This window comes from Trametes versicolor, assembly GCF_000271585.1.
Source record: "Trametes versicolor FP-101664 SS1 unplaced genomic scaffold TRAVEscaffold_12, whole genome shotgun sequence".
Lineage (NCBI taxonomy): Eukaryota > Fungi > Basidiomycota > Agaricomycetes > Polyporales > Polyporaceae > Trametes > Trametes versicolor.
The window spans coordinates 1,909,884-1,926,125 of record NW_007360332.1 but is presented as its reverse complement, the minus strand read 5'-3'; the positions used below and the strand labels follow the sequence as shown (position 1 = coordinate 1,926,125).

At 53.6% G+C, this 16,242-nt stretch overlaps 4 protein-coding genes across 4 annotated transcripts; 1 reads left to right on the top strand and 3 right to left on the bottom strand.

Moving 5' to 3' along the window:
• Nucleotides 1-666: 666 nt before the first annotated feature.
• TRAVEDRAFT_52831 (uncharacterized protein) lies at nt 667-2,539 on the top strand (the record flags this gene model as incomplete). Its single annotated transcript, XM_008045377.1, has 10 exons — nt 667-671; nt 743-799; nt 857-866; nt 925-942; nt 1,003-1,028; nt 1,905-1,932; nt 1,988-2,045; nt 2,111-2,135; nt 2,195-2,369; nt 2,444-2,539. 10 exons carry the CDS (start codon nt 667-669, stop codon nt 2,537-2,539), a joined length of 498 nt encoding a protein of 165 aa, XP_008043568.1.
• Nucleotides 2,540-2,960: 421 nt separating this feature from the next.
• On the bottom strand, nt 2,961-5,318 carry TRAVEDRAFT_40237 (alcohol oxidase; the record flags this gene model as incomplete). The annotated part of the gene is made up of 9 exons (XM_008045244.1): nt 2,961-3,056; nt 3,117-3,475; nt 3,538-3,625; nt 3,689-4,104; nt 4,171-4,356; nt 4,422-4,626; nt 4,701-4,804; nt 4,866-5,026; nt 5,086-5,318. The coding sequence occupies 9 exons, from the start codon at nt 5,316-5,318 to the stop codon at nt 2,961-2,963; spliced, it is 1,848 nt and encodes a 615-aa protein (XP_008043435.1).
• A 954-nt stretch (nt 5,319-6,272) lies between these two features.
• On the bottom strand, nt 6,273-13,377 carry TRAVEDRAFT_74882 (P-loop containing nucleoside triphosphate hydrolase protein; the record flags this gene model as incomplete). The annotated part of the gene is made up of 41 exons (XM_008045724.1): nt 6,273-6,405; nt 6,468-6,491; nt 6,560-6,672; nt 6,728-6,742; nt 6,806-7,052; nt 7,110-7,373; nt 7,424-7,556; nt 7,668-7,731; nt 7,791-7,909; nt 7,966-8,068; nt 8,129-8,368; nt 8,430-8,491; nt 8,544-8,687; nt 8,741-8,808; nt 8,865-8,962; nt 9,018-9,285; nt 9,343-9,435; nt 9,492-9,551; nt 9,604-9,616; nt 9,669-9,756; nt 9,816-9,864; nt 9,916-10,025; nt 10,090-10,375; nt 10,427-10,467; nt 10,521-10,583; nt 10,640-10,666; nt 10,692-10,746; nt 10,802-10,847; nt 10,909-11,044; nt 11,107-11,137; nt 11,196-11,292; nt 11,344-11,407; nt 11,472-11,847; nt 11,920-12,034; nt 12,092-12,138; nt 12,195-12,235; nt 12,297-12,360; nt 12,417-12,593; nt 12,646-12,909; nt 12,966-13,305; nt 13,358-13,377. 41 exons carry the CDS (start codon nt 13,375-13,377, stop codon nt 6,283-6,285), a joined length of 4,788 nt encoding a protein of 1,595 aa, XP_008043915.1. The 3' UTR covers nt 6,273-6,282.
• An 859-nt stretch (nt 13,378-14,236) lies between these two features.
• On the bottom strand, nt 14,237-16,196 carry TRAVEDRAFT_40234 (ribonuclease H-like protein; the record flags this gene model as incomplete). Its single annotated transcript, XM_008045243.1, has 6 exons — nt 14,237-14,381; nt 14,445-14,940; nt 15,002-15,226; nt 15,281-15,329; nt 15,392-15,869; nt 16,126-16,196. The coding sequence occupies 6 exons, from the start codon at nt 16,194-16,196 to the stop codon at nt 14,237-14,239; spliced, it is 1,464 nt and encodes a 487-aa protein (XP_008043434.1).
• Nucleotides 16,197-16,242: the final 46 nt, after the last annotated feature.

The following is a 16,242-nucleotide window of genomic DNA, read 5'->3' as shown; positions in this document are numbered from 1 at the left end:
TTCACTCCGGACACTACAGTTTACCGACTTCCATCCGTGACCTCTGCAGTAGAGCTCTAAGACCACGATCGAACTTCTCTGACAGTTCATCGCAGTTAACGATAGTGGCGATGAGTATCAAGATTGCGATATCCCTCCCCAGGACTCGGACTGAGTATGCTACGGAAGACATAAGTATATCTTCTGCAGCACGAGTGTTTGCTTCTCACTACTACCCGGGCTTCTCGTCATGCCACTGTCTCAGACTCTTGAACGACGAGCAGACCTAGCCGCAGCTAGTATTGTTCCTTTTCCCATCCGACCTCCTCCTCTAGATAGCACCTTCGGTGCAATTCTCATCGGCACCTTCGCAGGATTGATGTGCGTATTTCACTTACGAGTCGCAGTGCGTTGTGTGATTATTGACAAATACATCAGATTGCTTGGTGTCATCCTGCACCAAGCTTACTACTATGCTCGTACATTCCCCGGCGATTCTTTATGGTTGAAGATTTTGGTACGAGGATCCGTGGAGTTGAGTGTGTTGCAATAACTCACAACTCCTCCGGTCGCGCAGGTTGCTCTTACAGTGTTAGCAAGGCTTCGCACGGCTGTAAAGGTGTCAAATCGTCTTCTAATTATAGTCACAGGTCGATAGAAATTTTCTCCAGCGGGATAAACATGCATATGTGGTACGAGCATTGGCTTACGCTGCGTCGCTACCATACTGCTAAGCTCACTGGATCTCCGCTTCACCGAGAAGCTATTACTATCTAGTGACGAACTACTTCCATCCGGAGACCCTTGTACGCGGCGTCTGGTATGTGTACTGCTTTCTCATAGCGTGACCCATCTCATGCTAAAGCGGACATCTTAGGTCAATGGATGTAAGTGTTTGTGGCGAACAAGTGTGCGTCTGATCAATCTGACCGCCACTTGTTTTAGATCTTCTCCTTCATCGGTGTGCGTGAGCACGCGGGATGGATAAACTAAGAAATGCTGATGACAGATATTTGGCTGTAGGGAATTACTCCGATTGTCACACAAAGGTCAGTTTATGCCCTTCCATACTACTAGTACTATGGACGCCGTCCTCGTTTTAATCTCGGTACCACAGCTTTTTTGCGCGTCGTTTGTGGCTCCTTGGGCCTCGATATAGACCAATGGTCATACTCTCCGTCAGTGATTCTTAGTACCTCCCTCCGAACTGATTATCTATGGTGCGATGAACGGTTTTGACAGTGCATATGCTATGCCGCCGAGCTAGGCAATTACTTTCTCTGCCATGCTCATATAATCTCAATACTGATACGTCATGTAGGAATGATTACTGGTAAGTGCAACACTCTTCGCCATATTGATTTACTTTCTTATACTTATCGCAGCGAAGACCATTGCTTTGTGGGTGTTCATAACCCGTGTTATTCCGGCAAGAGACAAACCAATTGCGGCGCTTTTCTTAGGTTCCAAACCACTGACAACATACCGGTCCTTGGAGCAGTAGTATCAGCTACGGTATGAACTCTCTTGCAACAGCTGCCGCAAGACTACGACACTGACTTCCCTCGATGGCAATGGCCCAGTACCTCTTACCTTCGACCTTCGCACTAGCCGTTGTCGCCAACTTGTTTTTGACAACATCACTCATACATGCCCTCCGACACAAACGAACGAGTTTCAAGAGGTATGCATGCATATTCACGCAGCCAAAGTTTGGAAATAAGCTGAAAAATACACGCAGCACAAATGTTATGCTCGACGTCCTTATACTGTACTCTCTCCAAACAGGTGCGTGCACTCGCTATCGATATCAATAATCAGACTGACCAGGAATCGGCCTGCACGCAGGTCTGCTCAATGGGTGCCGTCTGAACTTTTTGACTTGGTACTGTCCCTTTACTGAGACCTTGTGCCCACGCTCCCAGCATGTTCGACCTTGTTACGACCATATTGGTAAGTAAGGACAGTAGAACCACTAAATCATGTCATATTCACATCCACATAACAGGCATTCGCATTCCCGCAAAAAATCATATACGCACTCTCTGGGATACCAGCGTGCAAAAGTGAGCACCCGGCGCGCTTGGTCGGTAAAATAACCAGCCGCTCACGCTGATGTCTCATCTCCTAGTATATGGCATCACACTTCTTGTGACGTGAGCTTGAGATCATCTACATCGGCGCAATATGGGTGGCCATTGACCTGCTCTGTCAGCCTGCACTCCCGCCGTACCATACGGGAGAAGGGCGTGTCCACCGCGGTTCAGAACTTCACTGCGAGCGACGTAGTCTTTGGAGTAGATGTTCTACCGCCGCAAGAAACGCTGCCAGTCGCCCGAGGGGATACAAGACCGCCGTCACAAATAAGCCGGATGCACACACGCCATTGGGTGAGTAAATCGATGTTATCCTGCCGGTCCGCCAACGTGCGATGCCTCAGCTGATGCGGCTGTAATCATTGCAGCTACAGTACGGGTCCGTAATGGGTGATGGCCCCGACGCCATGGAACTCAAAGCTTACGGGTCGTCGCCTCTTCCTGTGCGCGGCATCCAAGCCTAATACGGCGTTGAGGGCAGAGGCTCTCGTTGAATCTAGCGCACAGAGCAGATCAAGGCCAGTATCTAAGTGCTGTTTGGTGTGGGTGAGCAGGTTCGTTCGATTCAGCCGCTTAGCGTACCGGATCCAGGAGTGTCGGCTAGGGATTTCTTGTGTACTTGTGTACTGTCGTGATGGGTCCGTGCTATTTATTTGCGAATCGGCGTCTGAGAATTGTGTTTCAGTTATATTTATCGGACTGGTACGGCTCGAGCGACTTATATCTTCGTGCTTTGCTCGCCGGTGACTCTGGGCGACTACGTTATCAACGGTAGACCAAGCGGCATTCCACAAGCTGATATCACTACTACATACTTCACTAGTCGAAGTACTTGTCGTGGCGATCGCACGACGAGCTCCCTAGACATGAGCTCTTGCAACATCATCACTCGCATCTTCCTGTCCCGTTCTTGATCAGGTCTGCCACCCGTTCTGCGAAAACGTATATCGCAGCTTGCGGGTGTGCTGCAGGGATGAGGGGCTGTTCATACAACCACATCAGCACTCAATACTAGCCCCAGGATTAGATAGAGAGACGCACCAAAATGCTCGCATCGACTATGCGCAGGCCGCGCGCGCCTTTGACAGTCAGGTCCGGATTCACCACCGCCCCGTGTGCATCCCCGCACTTGCCCATGCGCGCGGTACCAACCGGGTGAAAGATCGTGGACGCCTGCGTGCGCGCCCAAGCGTCTACAGCATCGTCGTCGTGTATATCGACCTCCGCGAAGCCAGCCGCGGGCCCCGTGAGGAAATCCCTCCAAGCGCGCGCGGATGCGAGTCGAACCGCAGAACGCACAGCAAAGCGCATTGCGGCGATATCGAACGGCGTATTGAGGAAGTTCGGGTCGACTACGGGCGCTGCGAAGGGATCATCCGACGCGAGCGTGAAAGAGCCGCCTGGGTAGAAATCGGGATGAATACATGTTTCATATGGTGAGGGAGGCGCGTGAGGTACTGACGGGACGTTGGAGTGACTAGAGCTGTGAGGAAGGTGTTAAAGAAACCGGCGGCCGGGGTCGGCGTTCCGCTGGACGACATGAAGCCCGGCTAGTATGCGAGACGAATAGAAGATGAGTGCGTGGTCAAAAAGGCACAGGTTCATCCACGTACTACGACAAATAGCTCATAGTGCGGAGAGAGGCGGCCTGTGCTAGGGTCCGGAGTACCATCGAACGCGCTATCGTTTGTAGGGATGCGAAGCCAGCCGATCTGGGTCTGCCCGTCCAGGGTCATGACGCCCTGCCTCTCGGATAGCCACTGCTGGAGGAGCGCGTCCGCGAACGTCGCGTTGCGAGAAAAGTTGTCGATTATGTCGTCGCTGCTCTGCGTGACTCCAAATTGACTGGTCACCAAGGGGTGGTCTGCGAGGTGCTGGCCGACATCGGGGAGATCGAGGACGGGCTTGATACGGAGCGAACGCAGGGTCTGGGCAGATCCGATCCCAGAGAGCATGAGTAGCTGTGGGGTGTTGATGGCTCCGGCGGCGAGTATAACTTCCTTGATAGCTTTTAGAACAAATATAGGTGCTGTAAAATGAATATGTATCAGGGGGCCAGCATTCTCTGACGAGGTACTCGGCGACTGTAGTTCACCACTGCTGGATTGTGCAAACTGTACTTCGCGGAACACAGGTTGGCCATACTCAGTGCCGGTATGGATGAGCTTGGTGACGGTAGTATTGACAAGTACGTCCATGTTTCTTCGCCCCAGAACGGGCTGGAGGTATGCCACCGAGGCACTCACGCGCGCCCCACCCCCAAACGTGCCCGGGGACCAGCCTGAGCCCCTCGAAAGACGCATCAGTATGGCCACCACCACAATTAATGCGACTTGTCTGACGGACCGATACCCAGCGGGTCTCCGGAGCTCATGTCCACATTGAAGGGAAACTCGCTGCGCAACTCTTGTGTGGCCTGGATGACACGCGGGTCTGATGGGAGCGGCACCCCGGGGAGACTGATTTTGAGTGGTCCTGACGTGCCGTGAATATTTGGGAGGATCTCTCCGGACGTGTCGTGCCCATCGACGGGAGGAACCAGGTTCTCAAGCTAACGGACCGCATTCGCCATTTGTAGGCTAGTGGTGAGACGAAGGACTCGGATAGCAACGAAAGACCACAGACTTTCTTGAAGTACGGCTGGAGCGCGTCCCATGACCAGTCATCTCCGCTCAGAGCTGCGTAGTTGTTAAAGTCATCCTTAGACCCGCGAGTGTAGATCATGAAGTCTGCGCCGAACTGCGCGTGTGTCAGTCACAGTTGCTAACGCGTCGCTGAGATGAGACTTGCTAATGCTAGTGCTCCCACCGAGGACACGACCTCGTGAGTAGGGCACGGTGCGTCCTACGAGACCGGCCTGAGGCACGGTTGTGTAGTTCCAATCGAATTCCTTGTTAGGTTGCAGCTGCGCGGCGAGGAAAGGAATCTCGAGCGATAATTCGCCCGCATCGCTGTTAGTTGTTGCGCGTGATGAGGGTACTTTCGAGCAGTAGTTAGGAGACAGACGTACTTGGGGCCGGCCTCGATGAGTAGGACATTTGTGCGGGCGTCCTCTGTCAGTCGGCTCGCGAGGACGCTTCCACTAGGACCTGCACCAACGATGATGTAATCATACTCCTTGTGAGCGGGGAGAGCGGACGGGTCCGTGTATAGCGCAGCACGGGCTTGGGGCAGCACTTGCACAGCGAAGATAGTAGCTAGGGTCAGCGTGAGGAGGCCTGTTAGGCTGCACTTGAACCCCATGTTCTCTGGGGATGTGCTGCTACGGACGGACAGCATGCAGGGGTCGTGATATGGGAGGATGGAGGTTTTATGATGATTAGCCGGCTACAGTCTGAGGCCAGGACTGCCCAAACGCACCCACGAGGGCTGGGAATGTAAGAAAGCAAGGGAACACGAGCTCCGCAATCATGCTCAAGGTTTCATCTAGCGGGGCGGAAGCAGAACTGCACGGACCTGACTATCCTGCACAAAATCCGCAGCGACGGACGGCAGCGCGCGATATTGCTTCGCACATGACCAAACAGCGCTGATACACGATCCGTTCAATAGACTCGAATGGCGCCTACGGCGGCGCGTCCTTGCTCCTCAGCGCCAGTGTCACGCACGGTTTGATTGATGAGAGCGAGGGGTGAGAGCCTGCATTGACGAGCAAGGGATTAAAGACTGCGTCAATTGGTAAGTATGATCTGTGGGTCAGGAGTGAACGAAGAGTGTCGCATGAGCGTGAGTAGACTCACCTAAACTTGAGATGATTTGTAAAGATCTCGACGTCAGCTCCGGGAAGTCGCTTTTAAGTCAAGAACTCGGTTGTCCAGGATTCGGCCGCCTCTATCTTCAGCTATACATGAACACAAACACACATTCACAACGAGGCCGAAGGGGGTTCTGCGACTGGCGGCGTACGCTCAGGCGCGGAGACTGCCACGAAGCATTCGCCTTGCCTTTTTACTAAGTAGAAGTGACAAGAGATGAGTACCTGCACATATAAGCTTACCGCCTGCCCGAAGAGTCGAAAGTGTGTGCTCACCGCAGGCTGAAAATCCAGCTCCCTTTCGACCTATAGCGAGTGCTAATGATGAAGCTGATATAGTCTTTCAAGCCTATATACATCCCACTCTATGTCGCGTTAGCTCACGCGATATGTTCAGAGTAAGATGACAACTTACCCCCTGCCGAAGACATCTATCGTGGTTTCACGCCAAGACTACGACGCTGACGCGCCCATCGCTGTTGCATACAGCTTCTCCCTGTCCCCGCTCTCATCCACCAGTGCGCGGAACAGGCCTTTCTCGTTCTCGAGCAGTTCGCTCGGCTTACCAAACTCGACCTGCACCGGATTAAGTTGGTCAGCTGCGTTCGAGTCGGTGAAGCATCGGACGGGCCACTCACGAGGCGTCCGGCATCTAGAACCATCTGTAGACAGCGTGGGAGGCATTAGCTGCGTTATTATAGGCTACAAGTTGAATAGAGAGAAGACGCACGATCTTGTCGGCGTCCATGATCGTCTGCAGGCGGTGCGCAACTGTGAGCAGGGTCACGTCCTTGCCCAGCTCTGTGCGAAGGGACGTCTGGATGATCGCGTCTGTCTCGTAATCTGTCCAACGGTGTCAACCTGATTCATGGACACGCGTACGTTTACCAGAACGAACCAATCGCAGAAGTAGCTGTGAAAGCGTAGAGGTCAGCTGTGCAATCGATGCGTCAGTAGAAGCTGAACAGAGACGCGCCTTCGTCAAGGATCAGCAGTTTACTCCTCCGAACGATAGCCCGCGCGAGAGCGAGGATCTGTCGCTGCCCAACGGACAAGTTTGCACCTCCGCCCGCGATCTCCGTGTCGAGCGTGATGCGCGTCTTATCGCCTTCCTCTTGCAGATTGAAGAGCCCTGCGGAGCGAAGTGCGTCATTGAGAAGGGCATCGTCGTATTCGGCGAACGGGTCCAGGTTCTGGCGGAGTGTCCCACTGAGAAGTTCCGGCTGCAAGGCCTCGTTAGCATGTACTGCGCAATGCAAGAGATGGAAGAAATAACCGACCACTTGCGGGATGATGGTGATATTGGAGCGCAGAGCGTCGAGATTGAGCTTGTCAGTCGCTAGCCCGTCATAGAGAACGTTGCCCTCCGTGAGGATGCAACGGAGCAGCGCCAGCGTCAGGGAGCTCTGTATGACTGTCAGTCCTGAGTACGGCCCTTTACAGATGCGGAAACGAGCCTTTCCACTGCCCGTACGGCCGACAATGCCCACGCGCTCTCCCGGCGCGACCTCGAACGAGACGTCGTGCAGGACCTTCGGTCCGTCCTGCAAGGCTGTCAGACATCACTACGCCTAGAGTGAGTTCTTGAACGTACAGGGGAGTACCGGGCAGAGAGATTCTCCACCACCAGGTGTCCGCTTGCGGGCCAGTACGCTGGAGGAACGCCGTCAGAAATAGGCGTTGGCTCTTGTTCAACGGAGAGATATTGATGTATGCGCTCCAAGCTAAGAGATAACTTGAGCACCGTGCACTAAATTCTGACGTACGGTGTCACATACCTGTTGCCTAAGAACAACCAGACCATCTTTAGCAGTGCCTGGTCATATCCCGTTATGCACTCACCTTGAACCTCAAACATGTTCAGATACCTGACCACGTAGAATATCATTCCACTGAGTGCGGCTGTGGTGAAATTAGTGATTCCGTCCGGAGTGTTAATCATGCGATAGGATTGCACTCACTAGCCGTGTTGATGGAGAAGCCCGTGTCCGACGCGCTCAATCGAGAGCCGTAGACAATATACGCGGCGAGAGTGCTCGCGAAGACAGTTCCGGTGAAGTCCATGCGCACGGAGATCCACCTGCATTGCATATAAGCTCAACGATAGAGCTCAAGCAGTATGACGGCCGGACTTACCTGTTGAAGTTCTCGTGCATGACATACACCCTACTGTATTTGTCCACGCGTGCGGATAGCTCTTTCTTGAAAGCTTCCTGAGCGCCGTAGGCTCGGATTGAGGCTATACACGGCCGTCAGAATACATCCTCTACGTGTCACGGACTTCGAAGAGATCACGTACTGATTCCGCTAATGGCAGCGCCGAAATGGCCGAGGACTGGCGCCTTGGCGTTGCTCAACTCCCGCTTGGTCGAAAGCTGCCCCTTCATGTACACGTTCCCGAGGAAGCCGCCCAGTATCGCAACTACGATGGAAGGGAATATGTAGATCGGCGTGAAGATTACTACGGCGACGAATTTGAGTATCACGAATACGGTCATGTCTACGAGCACCTGAGAAGTGCCGGCTATGCCGTTGTCCACTGCGTGCAAAATTGGTCTGTCAGTGGCGATACGAGACGAAGGGCTGATTTCCAATCTTGCCTGTCTGCATGTCCTCGGTACAGCGGGTGATGATCCGGGCCGTTGGAGTTCTATCCAGCCATCTAACAAGAATATCAGGTACGCGTCCCGGAAGGAGGATCACTCGAGGCTTACCTGAGCGTTGTGCAAAGGACGGATCGGATAAGTCTCCGATGAACTATTCTTGCCGCCCTGATAGAACCGTAGAGGATCCAGAAAACGATGAGCACCACTAGCATCATCATGACGACAACTATAGCGGCGTATATCGACAGGTAACTACGCAAAGTCAGTACAGGCGCGTCGATGTCGTTTTAAGTATAGGTACTCACTGCAGCAGAGATACCTCGCTCGATGGGCGAGTCTCATATTGCGATGCCCAGTGACCGAGATACCATGACTATGAAGCATGTTATAAGACACGCATAGAGGATTGAGGTCAAGAGTGATGCTCACCTGCAAGTTCATAAGCGCATGGTGGGATGTCTGGCTCACGACAAAGACGAGCCAAAACAGAACGGGTCGGTTTGACGTGTTGCCGAGGAATAACTTGACTACCGGGCAATGTCAGCTCGCTTTGAGAAGGGAGACATTTTTTAAAACACGTACGTGCCGTCCACCCAACGTGCCCAACTTCTATCTCCTCATCGATGACGAGCTTTCCAGCGGTTTGTTTCGCCATCGCGTCCTCCGGTTTATCGATACTCGCTTCAATCTCGGCCTTCTCGATCTCCTCGCGTTCTTCTATGACTTCCTTCACGAGGTGAGAGTCGTGCTCCAATACATTGGCAAGAGAGCCTTGACTTAGAATGCGCCCGTGCGAGTCCATGTCGACGACGAAGTCTGCAACCGGGCTGACTAGAGCGACATTGTGCGTCTACCGACAGGAATCTGTAGTGAGAGTTCGTGGCAACGAATTGGACAGAGAACGTACGACTAGAATGATAGTGCGACCTTGCAATAAATCACCCTTAAAACACTGTTCTACGATCCACTTGGAGGTATGCACGTCTAGCGCGGCAAGGATCTTCGCAAGAGACCAGCGTAAATGAGACGTAAGCGGTCAGGGTCAGGGCGGCTCACGTCATCGAGCAGAAGTATGTCTGCGGACGAGTATACCGCACGAGCGAGAGTGATCCGGGCCTGTAGAGACTAATAAGCGTCCGCGTGTCAAAAGTACTCTAGGTTCCTTCACTTTCTGTCCGCCACTAGACATACGAAGTAAGCACCGAGTTCGGCAATCACGAGACTTGAACATACCTCAAGGTTATGCCCTTCTCGCCTACTTCAGTTTGGTCTCCAGCTTCAAAGAGGCTGAGGTCTTGCTGCAGTGCACACTGTTCGATGACTTGGACCATCGTACCCGAATGAGACGCCATCGGGTGAAGGAATCGCCGCGCCTCTTACCTTTATCGTATCGCACTTGGTCGTAGGGAGCTCCGAAGACAATGTTGTTCTACTCTGCTGTCAGTGGCTGCTCCCCCGCACTTGTCAGACGGCGACGTACTCTGATGGTGTCATTCTGCACCCATGACTCCTGCGCCGCGTATGCGACACCGTTCTCTCTGGGAAGATTCACATACGAGTCCGGGCCTGACGGGATGAAGTGCAGCTCCCCTGCGTAGGCAAACATTCGCGATTAGGATAGGATTGTTCCAAGACAGAGGTGCGTGCAGCTTACCAAGCAACGCCATGAGCAGGGACGTCTTCCCAGAGCTAGTGGGGCCTACAATCAAGTTTATCTTACCGCGCTGGAAGAGCAGCTCGTCGTCGACAGTGAGTACAAAGTGCCGTTTGCGCGTCCTGCCTGGAGTACGCGAGGTCGCGGTGGAGTCGATGGACCAAGTGAACGACGCATGGCGAATGCCAACAACATCCGATCGGTCTTCGGGGACCGCAGTCGATCCGACTCCGTGTATCGTCCCCTCAAACCTGTTGCCTTCCGCGAACTCGTCGATGAGCTCTGTCTGCTACATATTCAGAAAAGAGGATATAACCGAAGAGCACAGTGCACTTACCTCCCAGAGGAAGTCAGAGATTCGACCTAAGGACACCCAGGCTAAATGTAACGATTCAGCATTATGCTTGCTATGAAATTGGAAATTCGCGAACCTTGTGTCGTCATAGGCAGTAACATGAAGGACCCTGCCATCGCTCGTCGGAGCATTTCGAACACTTCAACAATATGTCAGCCGTAGTCATTGCGCCTGTGTTGTCAAGTAGATGTTTACCGGTCATTGACGAGAACACCGCCGACGCTGTGGACGAGTTAGAATGCATCACATTCTCGATGCATGATATCAGGCTTGCCAGTCAGTTCGTGCTTGAAGATCACAGTCTAAAAAGCACGTCAGTACACGTCCGCGGCGCTCTCAACGGCGACGCGTACTCACATATGTGGCGAAAGTCAGAACCATGACAAGGTAGGGTGATGAGTAACTACCAACTCGTCAGCGCTACTAGTACTCAATTGATTACACCATTATTCACGAATGCCTACTTGAACAGGCCTAAGCAGGCGTTGAGGATCCTTGTCTTGCGCACCGCCTTTAGCTCTGCTTCGCGCTTCTCGTCGAGTTGCGTAGCCATGCGGTCCTCCCATCCGAACAGCTTGATCATACGAATGACGTTCATCACTTCGTAAGGGTGTATATCGTAAGATGATCATTGTTTGACGTTCAGAAGATTGTGAACTCACTTTCGGTGACAGTTTGGACCCGCGCATCCGTCTTCGAGCGTCATTTCAGTGAAGGAAAGCGCAAAAAAGAGAAACCGCGCGAGACATACACGCTTCATCCTCTCGGTTTGTAGGCCTTTAACACGCTTGGCAAAGTACCCCGGGATGGGTAGTAAGCATGCCGTTATTACGATCCCAACAACCCCACTGAACGCATTGTGAGATACGTTTGGACAGTAGTTGAAGCTCTGCGCTTACCTCCATCCGAGAACCTTGTATAGGAAGATAGTGCAGAAGAGGACGTGGAATGGCATCTCGACCGCTATACCGACGGAGCGCAAGGATGAGCAAGGCCGATCAACAAAACACACCCCAAAAATACGTACTCCAAAAGATGATCATCATACTCAGGTCGTTGAGGTTCTGAAGGTCGCTCGACACGAGGTTGTTGATCCTCCCCATGAGATGGACGTTCTTCTCTGCACGATCCACCTTAACGTCATCGAGTTTCTGCGGCGCTTTCGCTTTTCCCTTGGCTGCTGCGCTTGTGGGTGTGCTAGAGCTGTCGGCTGCGTTTCCTGTCGCGCCATCATCCTGTGACGTCGCCTCCTGCGAGTCCGGGGTCCCAACCACAGTGGCATCGGAAGCCTCGCCTTCGTCCTGGTCTACCGATTCCGCTGTCCCGGCCTTCACGCGAATGCGCAAGGCGTGCTCGAATACAAGGTCCGTGACGATGGCCTGCACGCGGATATTGATGCGAGTCTACCTCATAAGAAACAGGGTCAGCGTCGAGCATCATGACGTGCGAACGCACGAGGGGGAGACGATACTCACGTAGTTGAAGGTAAGCCACTGAATCAGGGTGTCCCTCGTAGAAGTGCTGAAGAAGAAGAGCACGATCCAGAACCACGGCCGGATCTGTGCATCGACTCCACCAGTCGCCAGATATCTTCAGGAGTGACTGGTTAAATAGTCACATACGGATGGACACTCAAGCGATACTCACGTCAAAAGTCGATTTACGCTGAGAGGTCCCCCAAATGACACGACAGCCTAGGTTCCCTCTTCAGATCACATACGACGGCAGCGTGACTAGGCATAAGGCTCACCATCACGAAGTCAACCACAGCTAATTTGCCCAAGTGCGACCCTAGAATACGCGTATGTTTAGCAATTCTATATTCTCACGTAATGCTGAGGCATTTGCGCACCGAAAATTCGTATCAAGCCAAATGCAATGTGTCTGCGAGACTTGGCTTGTAGGGGGTCTAAGTACTATGAGGGCGCAGCGTGTGAGCGTCCGCTCTCACGTATGGGTGTATAGGACGTACGGGAAAGCTCTTCCGCTTCAGGTTTGTCAAGTAGTCGTACTCCGGCAGCGGGGGCAGCATCTCGTAGGTGAGGCGCGGGACGCTCCATGCCTTCCAGACGACCGACTCCACAAAGCTGTATGAGAGGATGGACAGTATAGACGCAGTCTGCTCGGGGGCGAGCTCGCGTTGTGTGTTCTGTTTTGTGATGATCAGCGACCACGCCACATAGAAAGAGAAATACACGAACTTTAGGATTGAGAGGAATGTACTGTCTCGGGGTGAGAAGCGGGAGCGCCACTCCTCCGAGAAAGAGTAATGCGACCTTTGCCCAGAGAACTTTGCCCTCGGCGAGATCCGCAGGGGACTCAGTGAAAGTCGCAAGAGGCCAGACGTCGCGATACATGTATACGCACCACGTCACGGCGATGAGGATTGACGCATGTGCGAAAACGCGTTGCTCGAGTGGAGGGTTACCGAATATCGCTAGTAGCCCTAACATACCCACGTATATCTGCAGGGAGTTCGCGTTGAGCACTACACCGGGACAGAGACATTCCAGGTGCGTACATAAAAGGCACATTGCGCGATTTGAATGTCCAGTTCCGCGCTTTCGTGTATGCTGTCGTGCCGCAGAATCGCGGAAGCCGAGATTCCAAGTAGACCGAGGACGACCAAAAGCTGGATCAGTCGGCAAGTGGCGATCGCAATGCCGCCAATAGAGTAGAGTCGTCGACCCAGGAACGTCCTGGAGCCGTGTAGATGGTCTGGTTCGGGACTGCTGCTTGCGTCCGCTGCCGACGCCCTCCGATTCCCATAAGTTTGTATCGCGGTGACTAGTAGTATGACCGCCGAGAACGCCGCGCAATAAGCGGGTATGACCGCCGTACTCGTCCAAACGATACTAGACCTACGAAAGGAAAATCAGTCGCTCGCTCAGGCTTTCCAATCACAATACGTACATGCTGCTGCTCAACGACATGAGGATGCCGATAAGTTCGAACGCGGACCAGGGGGGGCTTGTCAGAAACCCGCAAGGTGGCGGTAGCGACTCTTATAAGTTGGGCGCACCTGTTTTGCCCAGGGACGGTGTCCGGGACCGTAGTTCTTTTGACTCGGGTATGTATGGCAATGGAGAGAACATGAACGCGTCCGTGCGAACGTGGACTGGGCGAAGCGCCATGAAGTACCATGAATCAGCCGCGGCGTCAACTTCGGCCCTCATGGTGTCTGCCTCTAAGCCTTCGAACGTGCAGCGCTGCCGGAACCGAGTTCATGTGTAGTCAGACCACGCGTAGAAGCTTTGACGAGTCACCTCTCATGCGCCATGTATATCCAGCCCAAGAGAGTGGGTGTCGAAGGCTCAGAAAACTCGCACCCAGCAAGACTCTCTCCCAGGGCTCAAGATAAGGTTTGATTACGGTGCGTTGTCTGCATTTGGCAGGTGTAGTGATGAGAAGCGGTGCCATTGTAGCCGAAGACGAGTTCTGTATAATCGCAAAGAGTTCTGTACTGATGCATTCGCGGCAGCGTTGGTTCATAGATGCAAGCGGGTACTATACACAACCGCCACGACGAGGCCTGCGCTTTTCGCGGACATACTTCGCCAAAGACATCCACTCTCACTGCTCTCAAGCTGGAACCAAGCGCGAGAGCCAGAAAACATTGAACGAAGCTTGTACTCCATGAACGTGACGTCAATAATGGGAGAGAAATGACGGGGCTTAGACACAACATATAACAAAGGTTTAGATATCAATAAATCCAGCAAATAAATCCAGCCTAAGCTGCACAGATCGCGTAGCCGCGAGGGGTATCATGAAGCGGCGTGAGTGGCAGCGCTACGACTTCGCATAGCCGTCCTTCTCCATGATCCACTCCCGGTGTCGCACCCAGGACCCCGCCTCGAGCTGCACGAACGCCTTCAGACGGTCCATCGAGAACGGCAGGGTGGGGTCGGCTTGTAGCGCGCGCACGACATACGAGCTGCCCATCCGAGTCTCCGTCAGCACGCATCCGTCAGGGGGGAAGGCACAAGGCAGGACTCACATGACGGTGCTCTCCGCGAGCGGGTTACTTTTGCTTCGAAGATTCGCGCAGATGTCGGGCAGCGACATGTTCTGTTGGTGCCAGAATTTGTAGGCACGCAGGTGCTGCGGTCGAGGAGGTTCTCTGGGCGCCGATGTGCTCGTGCTCGTTTGCGAAGATGCCATGCTGGAGGACGGGCCAGGCCCCTCGAACGGAGCTCCTGCTTCCCCCGAGTAGACTAATGGTCGGGACCATATGTAAGGACGCGGTCTGCAGTGTGGCACGCTCGTCGGCTTCTCCACTCGAGGCGCAGGTGGTGCGTCCTTGGGGGTCTTTGCGGGTACGGTAGAGGGGCCCGGCTCGCCGGGGGAAACAGAATGCGAGACGGTCTTCGCTTGGTACTCCTGTGCCAAGTCTGCCCCGATGGTCTCGGGTTCGAGCGTGAGCCCCGCGTCCTCCGCGAGAGATACCAAACGGTTGTAAACCACGAGGGCGCAGTGTGCGTCATTGGCGGCGTCTGCATTGATATCACTGTTAATATTCCGTGGATCACGTTAGTGTAGATCGAGGCCACTTACAGAACTTCTGCGACTCCGAGAGAGGCTTGGTCTCCCAATTACTGGTGCGAACTGGACCCTTGCTCAGCGTCTTCTGGGTGTAAGTCTCGACGACCTTCGCAAGGCTGACGATGGATCTCTTGTGTGCCTTAGCGAAAGAGGGATCGACCTGTCGTGCAACGGCCCCCAGTTCGACAAGGTTTCTTGCGAGAATGCCGTAGTCTCTGAAGAGTTTCTGGCCATCGTCTATATGGTGGGCCATAAACGAAGATATATTATGCCGTTATGAGAGATACGCACTCTTAATATTCGCGCCGAGCTTCGCGATGTCTTTGTTCTCGATCAATTCCTAGCGACGCCAACATGTCAGTGGGAGGTCAATCACGCTCGCGCGAGATAAGTACACCGTACCTTCACTTTCTGAGGAAACTTCTTCATCGCGCTGACATGGACGAGCAGAATCATCCGCGCATCGCAAATCTGCACCAGCGCGGTCCTGTGGCTCATCGCAGACCTGCCCTTCCGGAAGAGTACAACCCATTCGAGGTCGAACCCCATCACAGGACCCTTCAAGCACTGTACGAGGTCATTCGCCTCCTCCTCGTCTGGGGTGTAGACGACTGCTGGCACAGGCGAGTAATCCTTGTAAGAGTACTGGGGGAGGAATGCTGGAAGACGTGGCGCGTCTTGGATGTCCAGCGCCATGGCCGCCTCTGGATGGTTCTCTATGTCGCTTTCTGGAATGGTCGCGGGAGCAGCGAATGCAACCTTCGCTTTGGATTTGCCTCTGGACGACGTAGGGGCGGCGGGGGCTGTCTTCGATCGCTCTCGAGACGTGGGCGGCGCAGATTCGGTGCTCGCTTGCGAGCTCGTGAAGAAAGGGTGTATCCTATGGGGATATTTTCAATGACGGTTTAATAGGAAACCCATGCGCATGAGCGGCTCACGGTTTCGGGTTGGTGAGAGGCGGTGAGGCCTTCGACGCGATGGTATTGACGCTTCCTAACTGCGAGGCGGCACCCGACCCGTTTAACCAGTTCGGTATCTCAGCGTCGAGAGTAGCAAGTAGTTTAGACTTGAGAGGCGGTGGCTTGTTTGTGCTTGTACTTGCGACCTGCGACGCTGAGCGTACTCGAAGTCTCGACGGAGAGCTTGGAGGGCTCAAGCGACACAGGGTGCTTGAAAGCTTCGCTTCTTTAAGCGCGTTCGTTGCCATGCTGTGATGTGCACAACAGAGTGTATGAGTGATTGGGAAAGTTGAT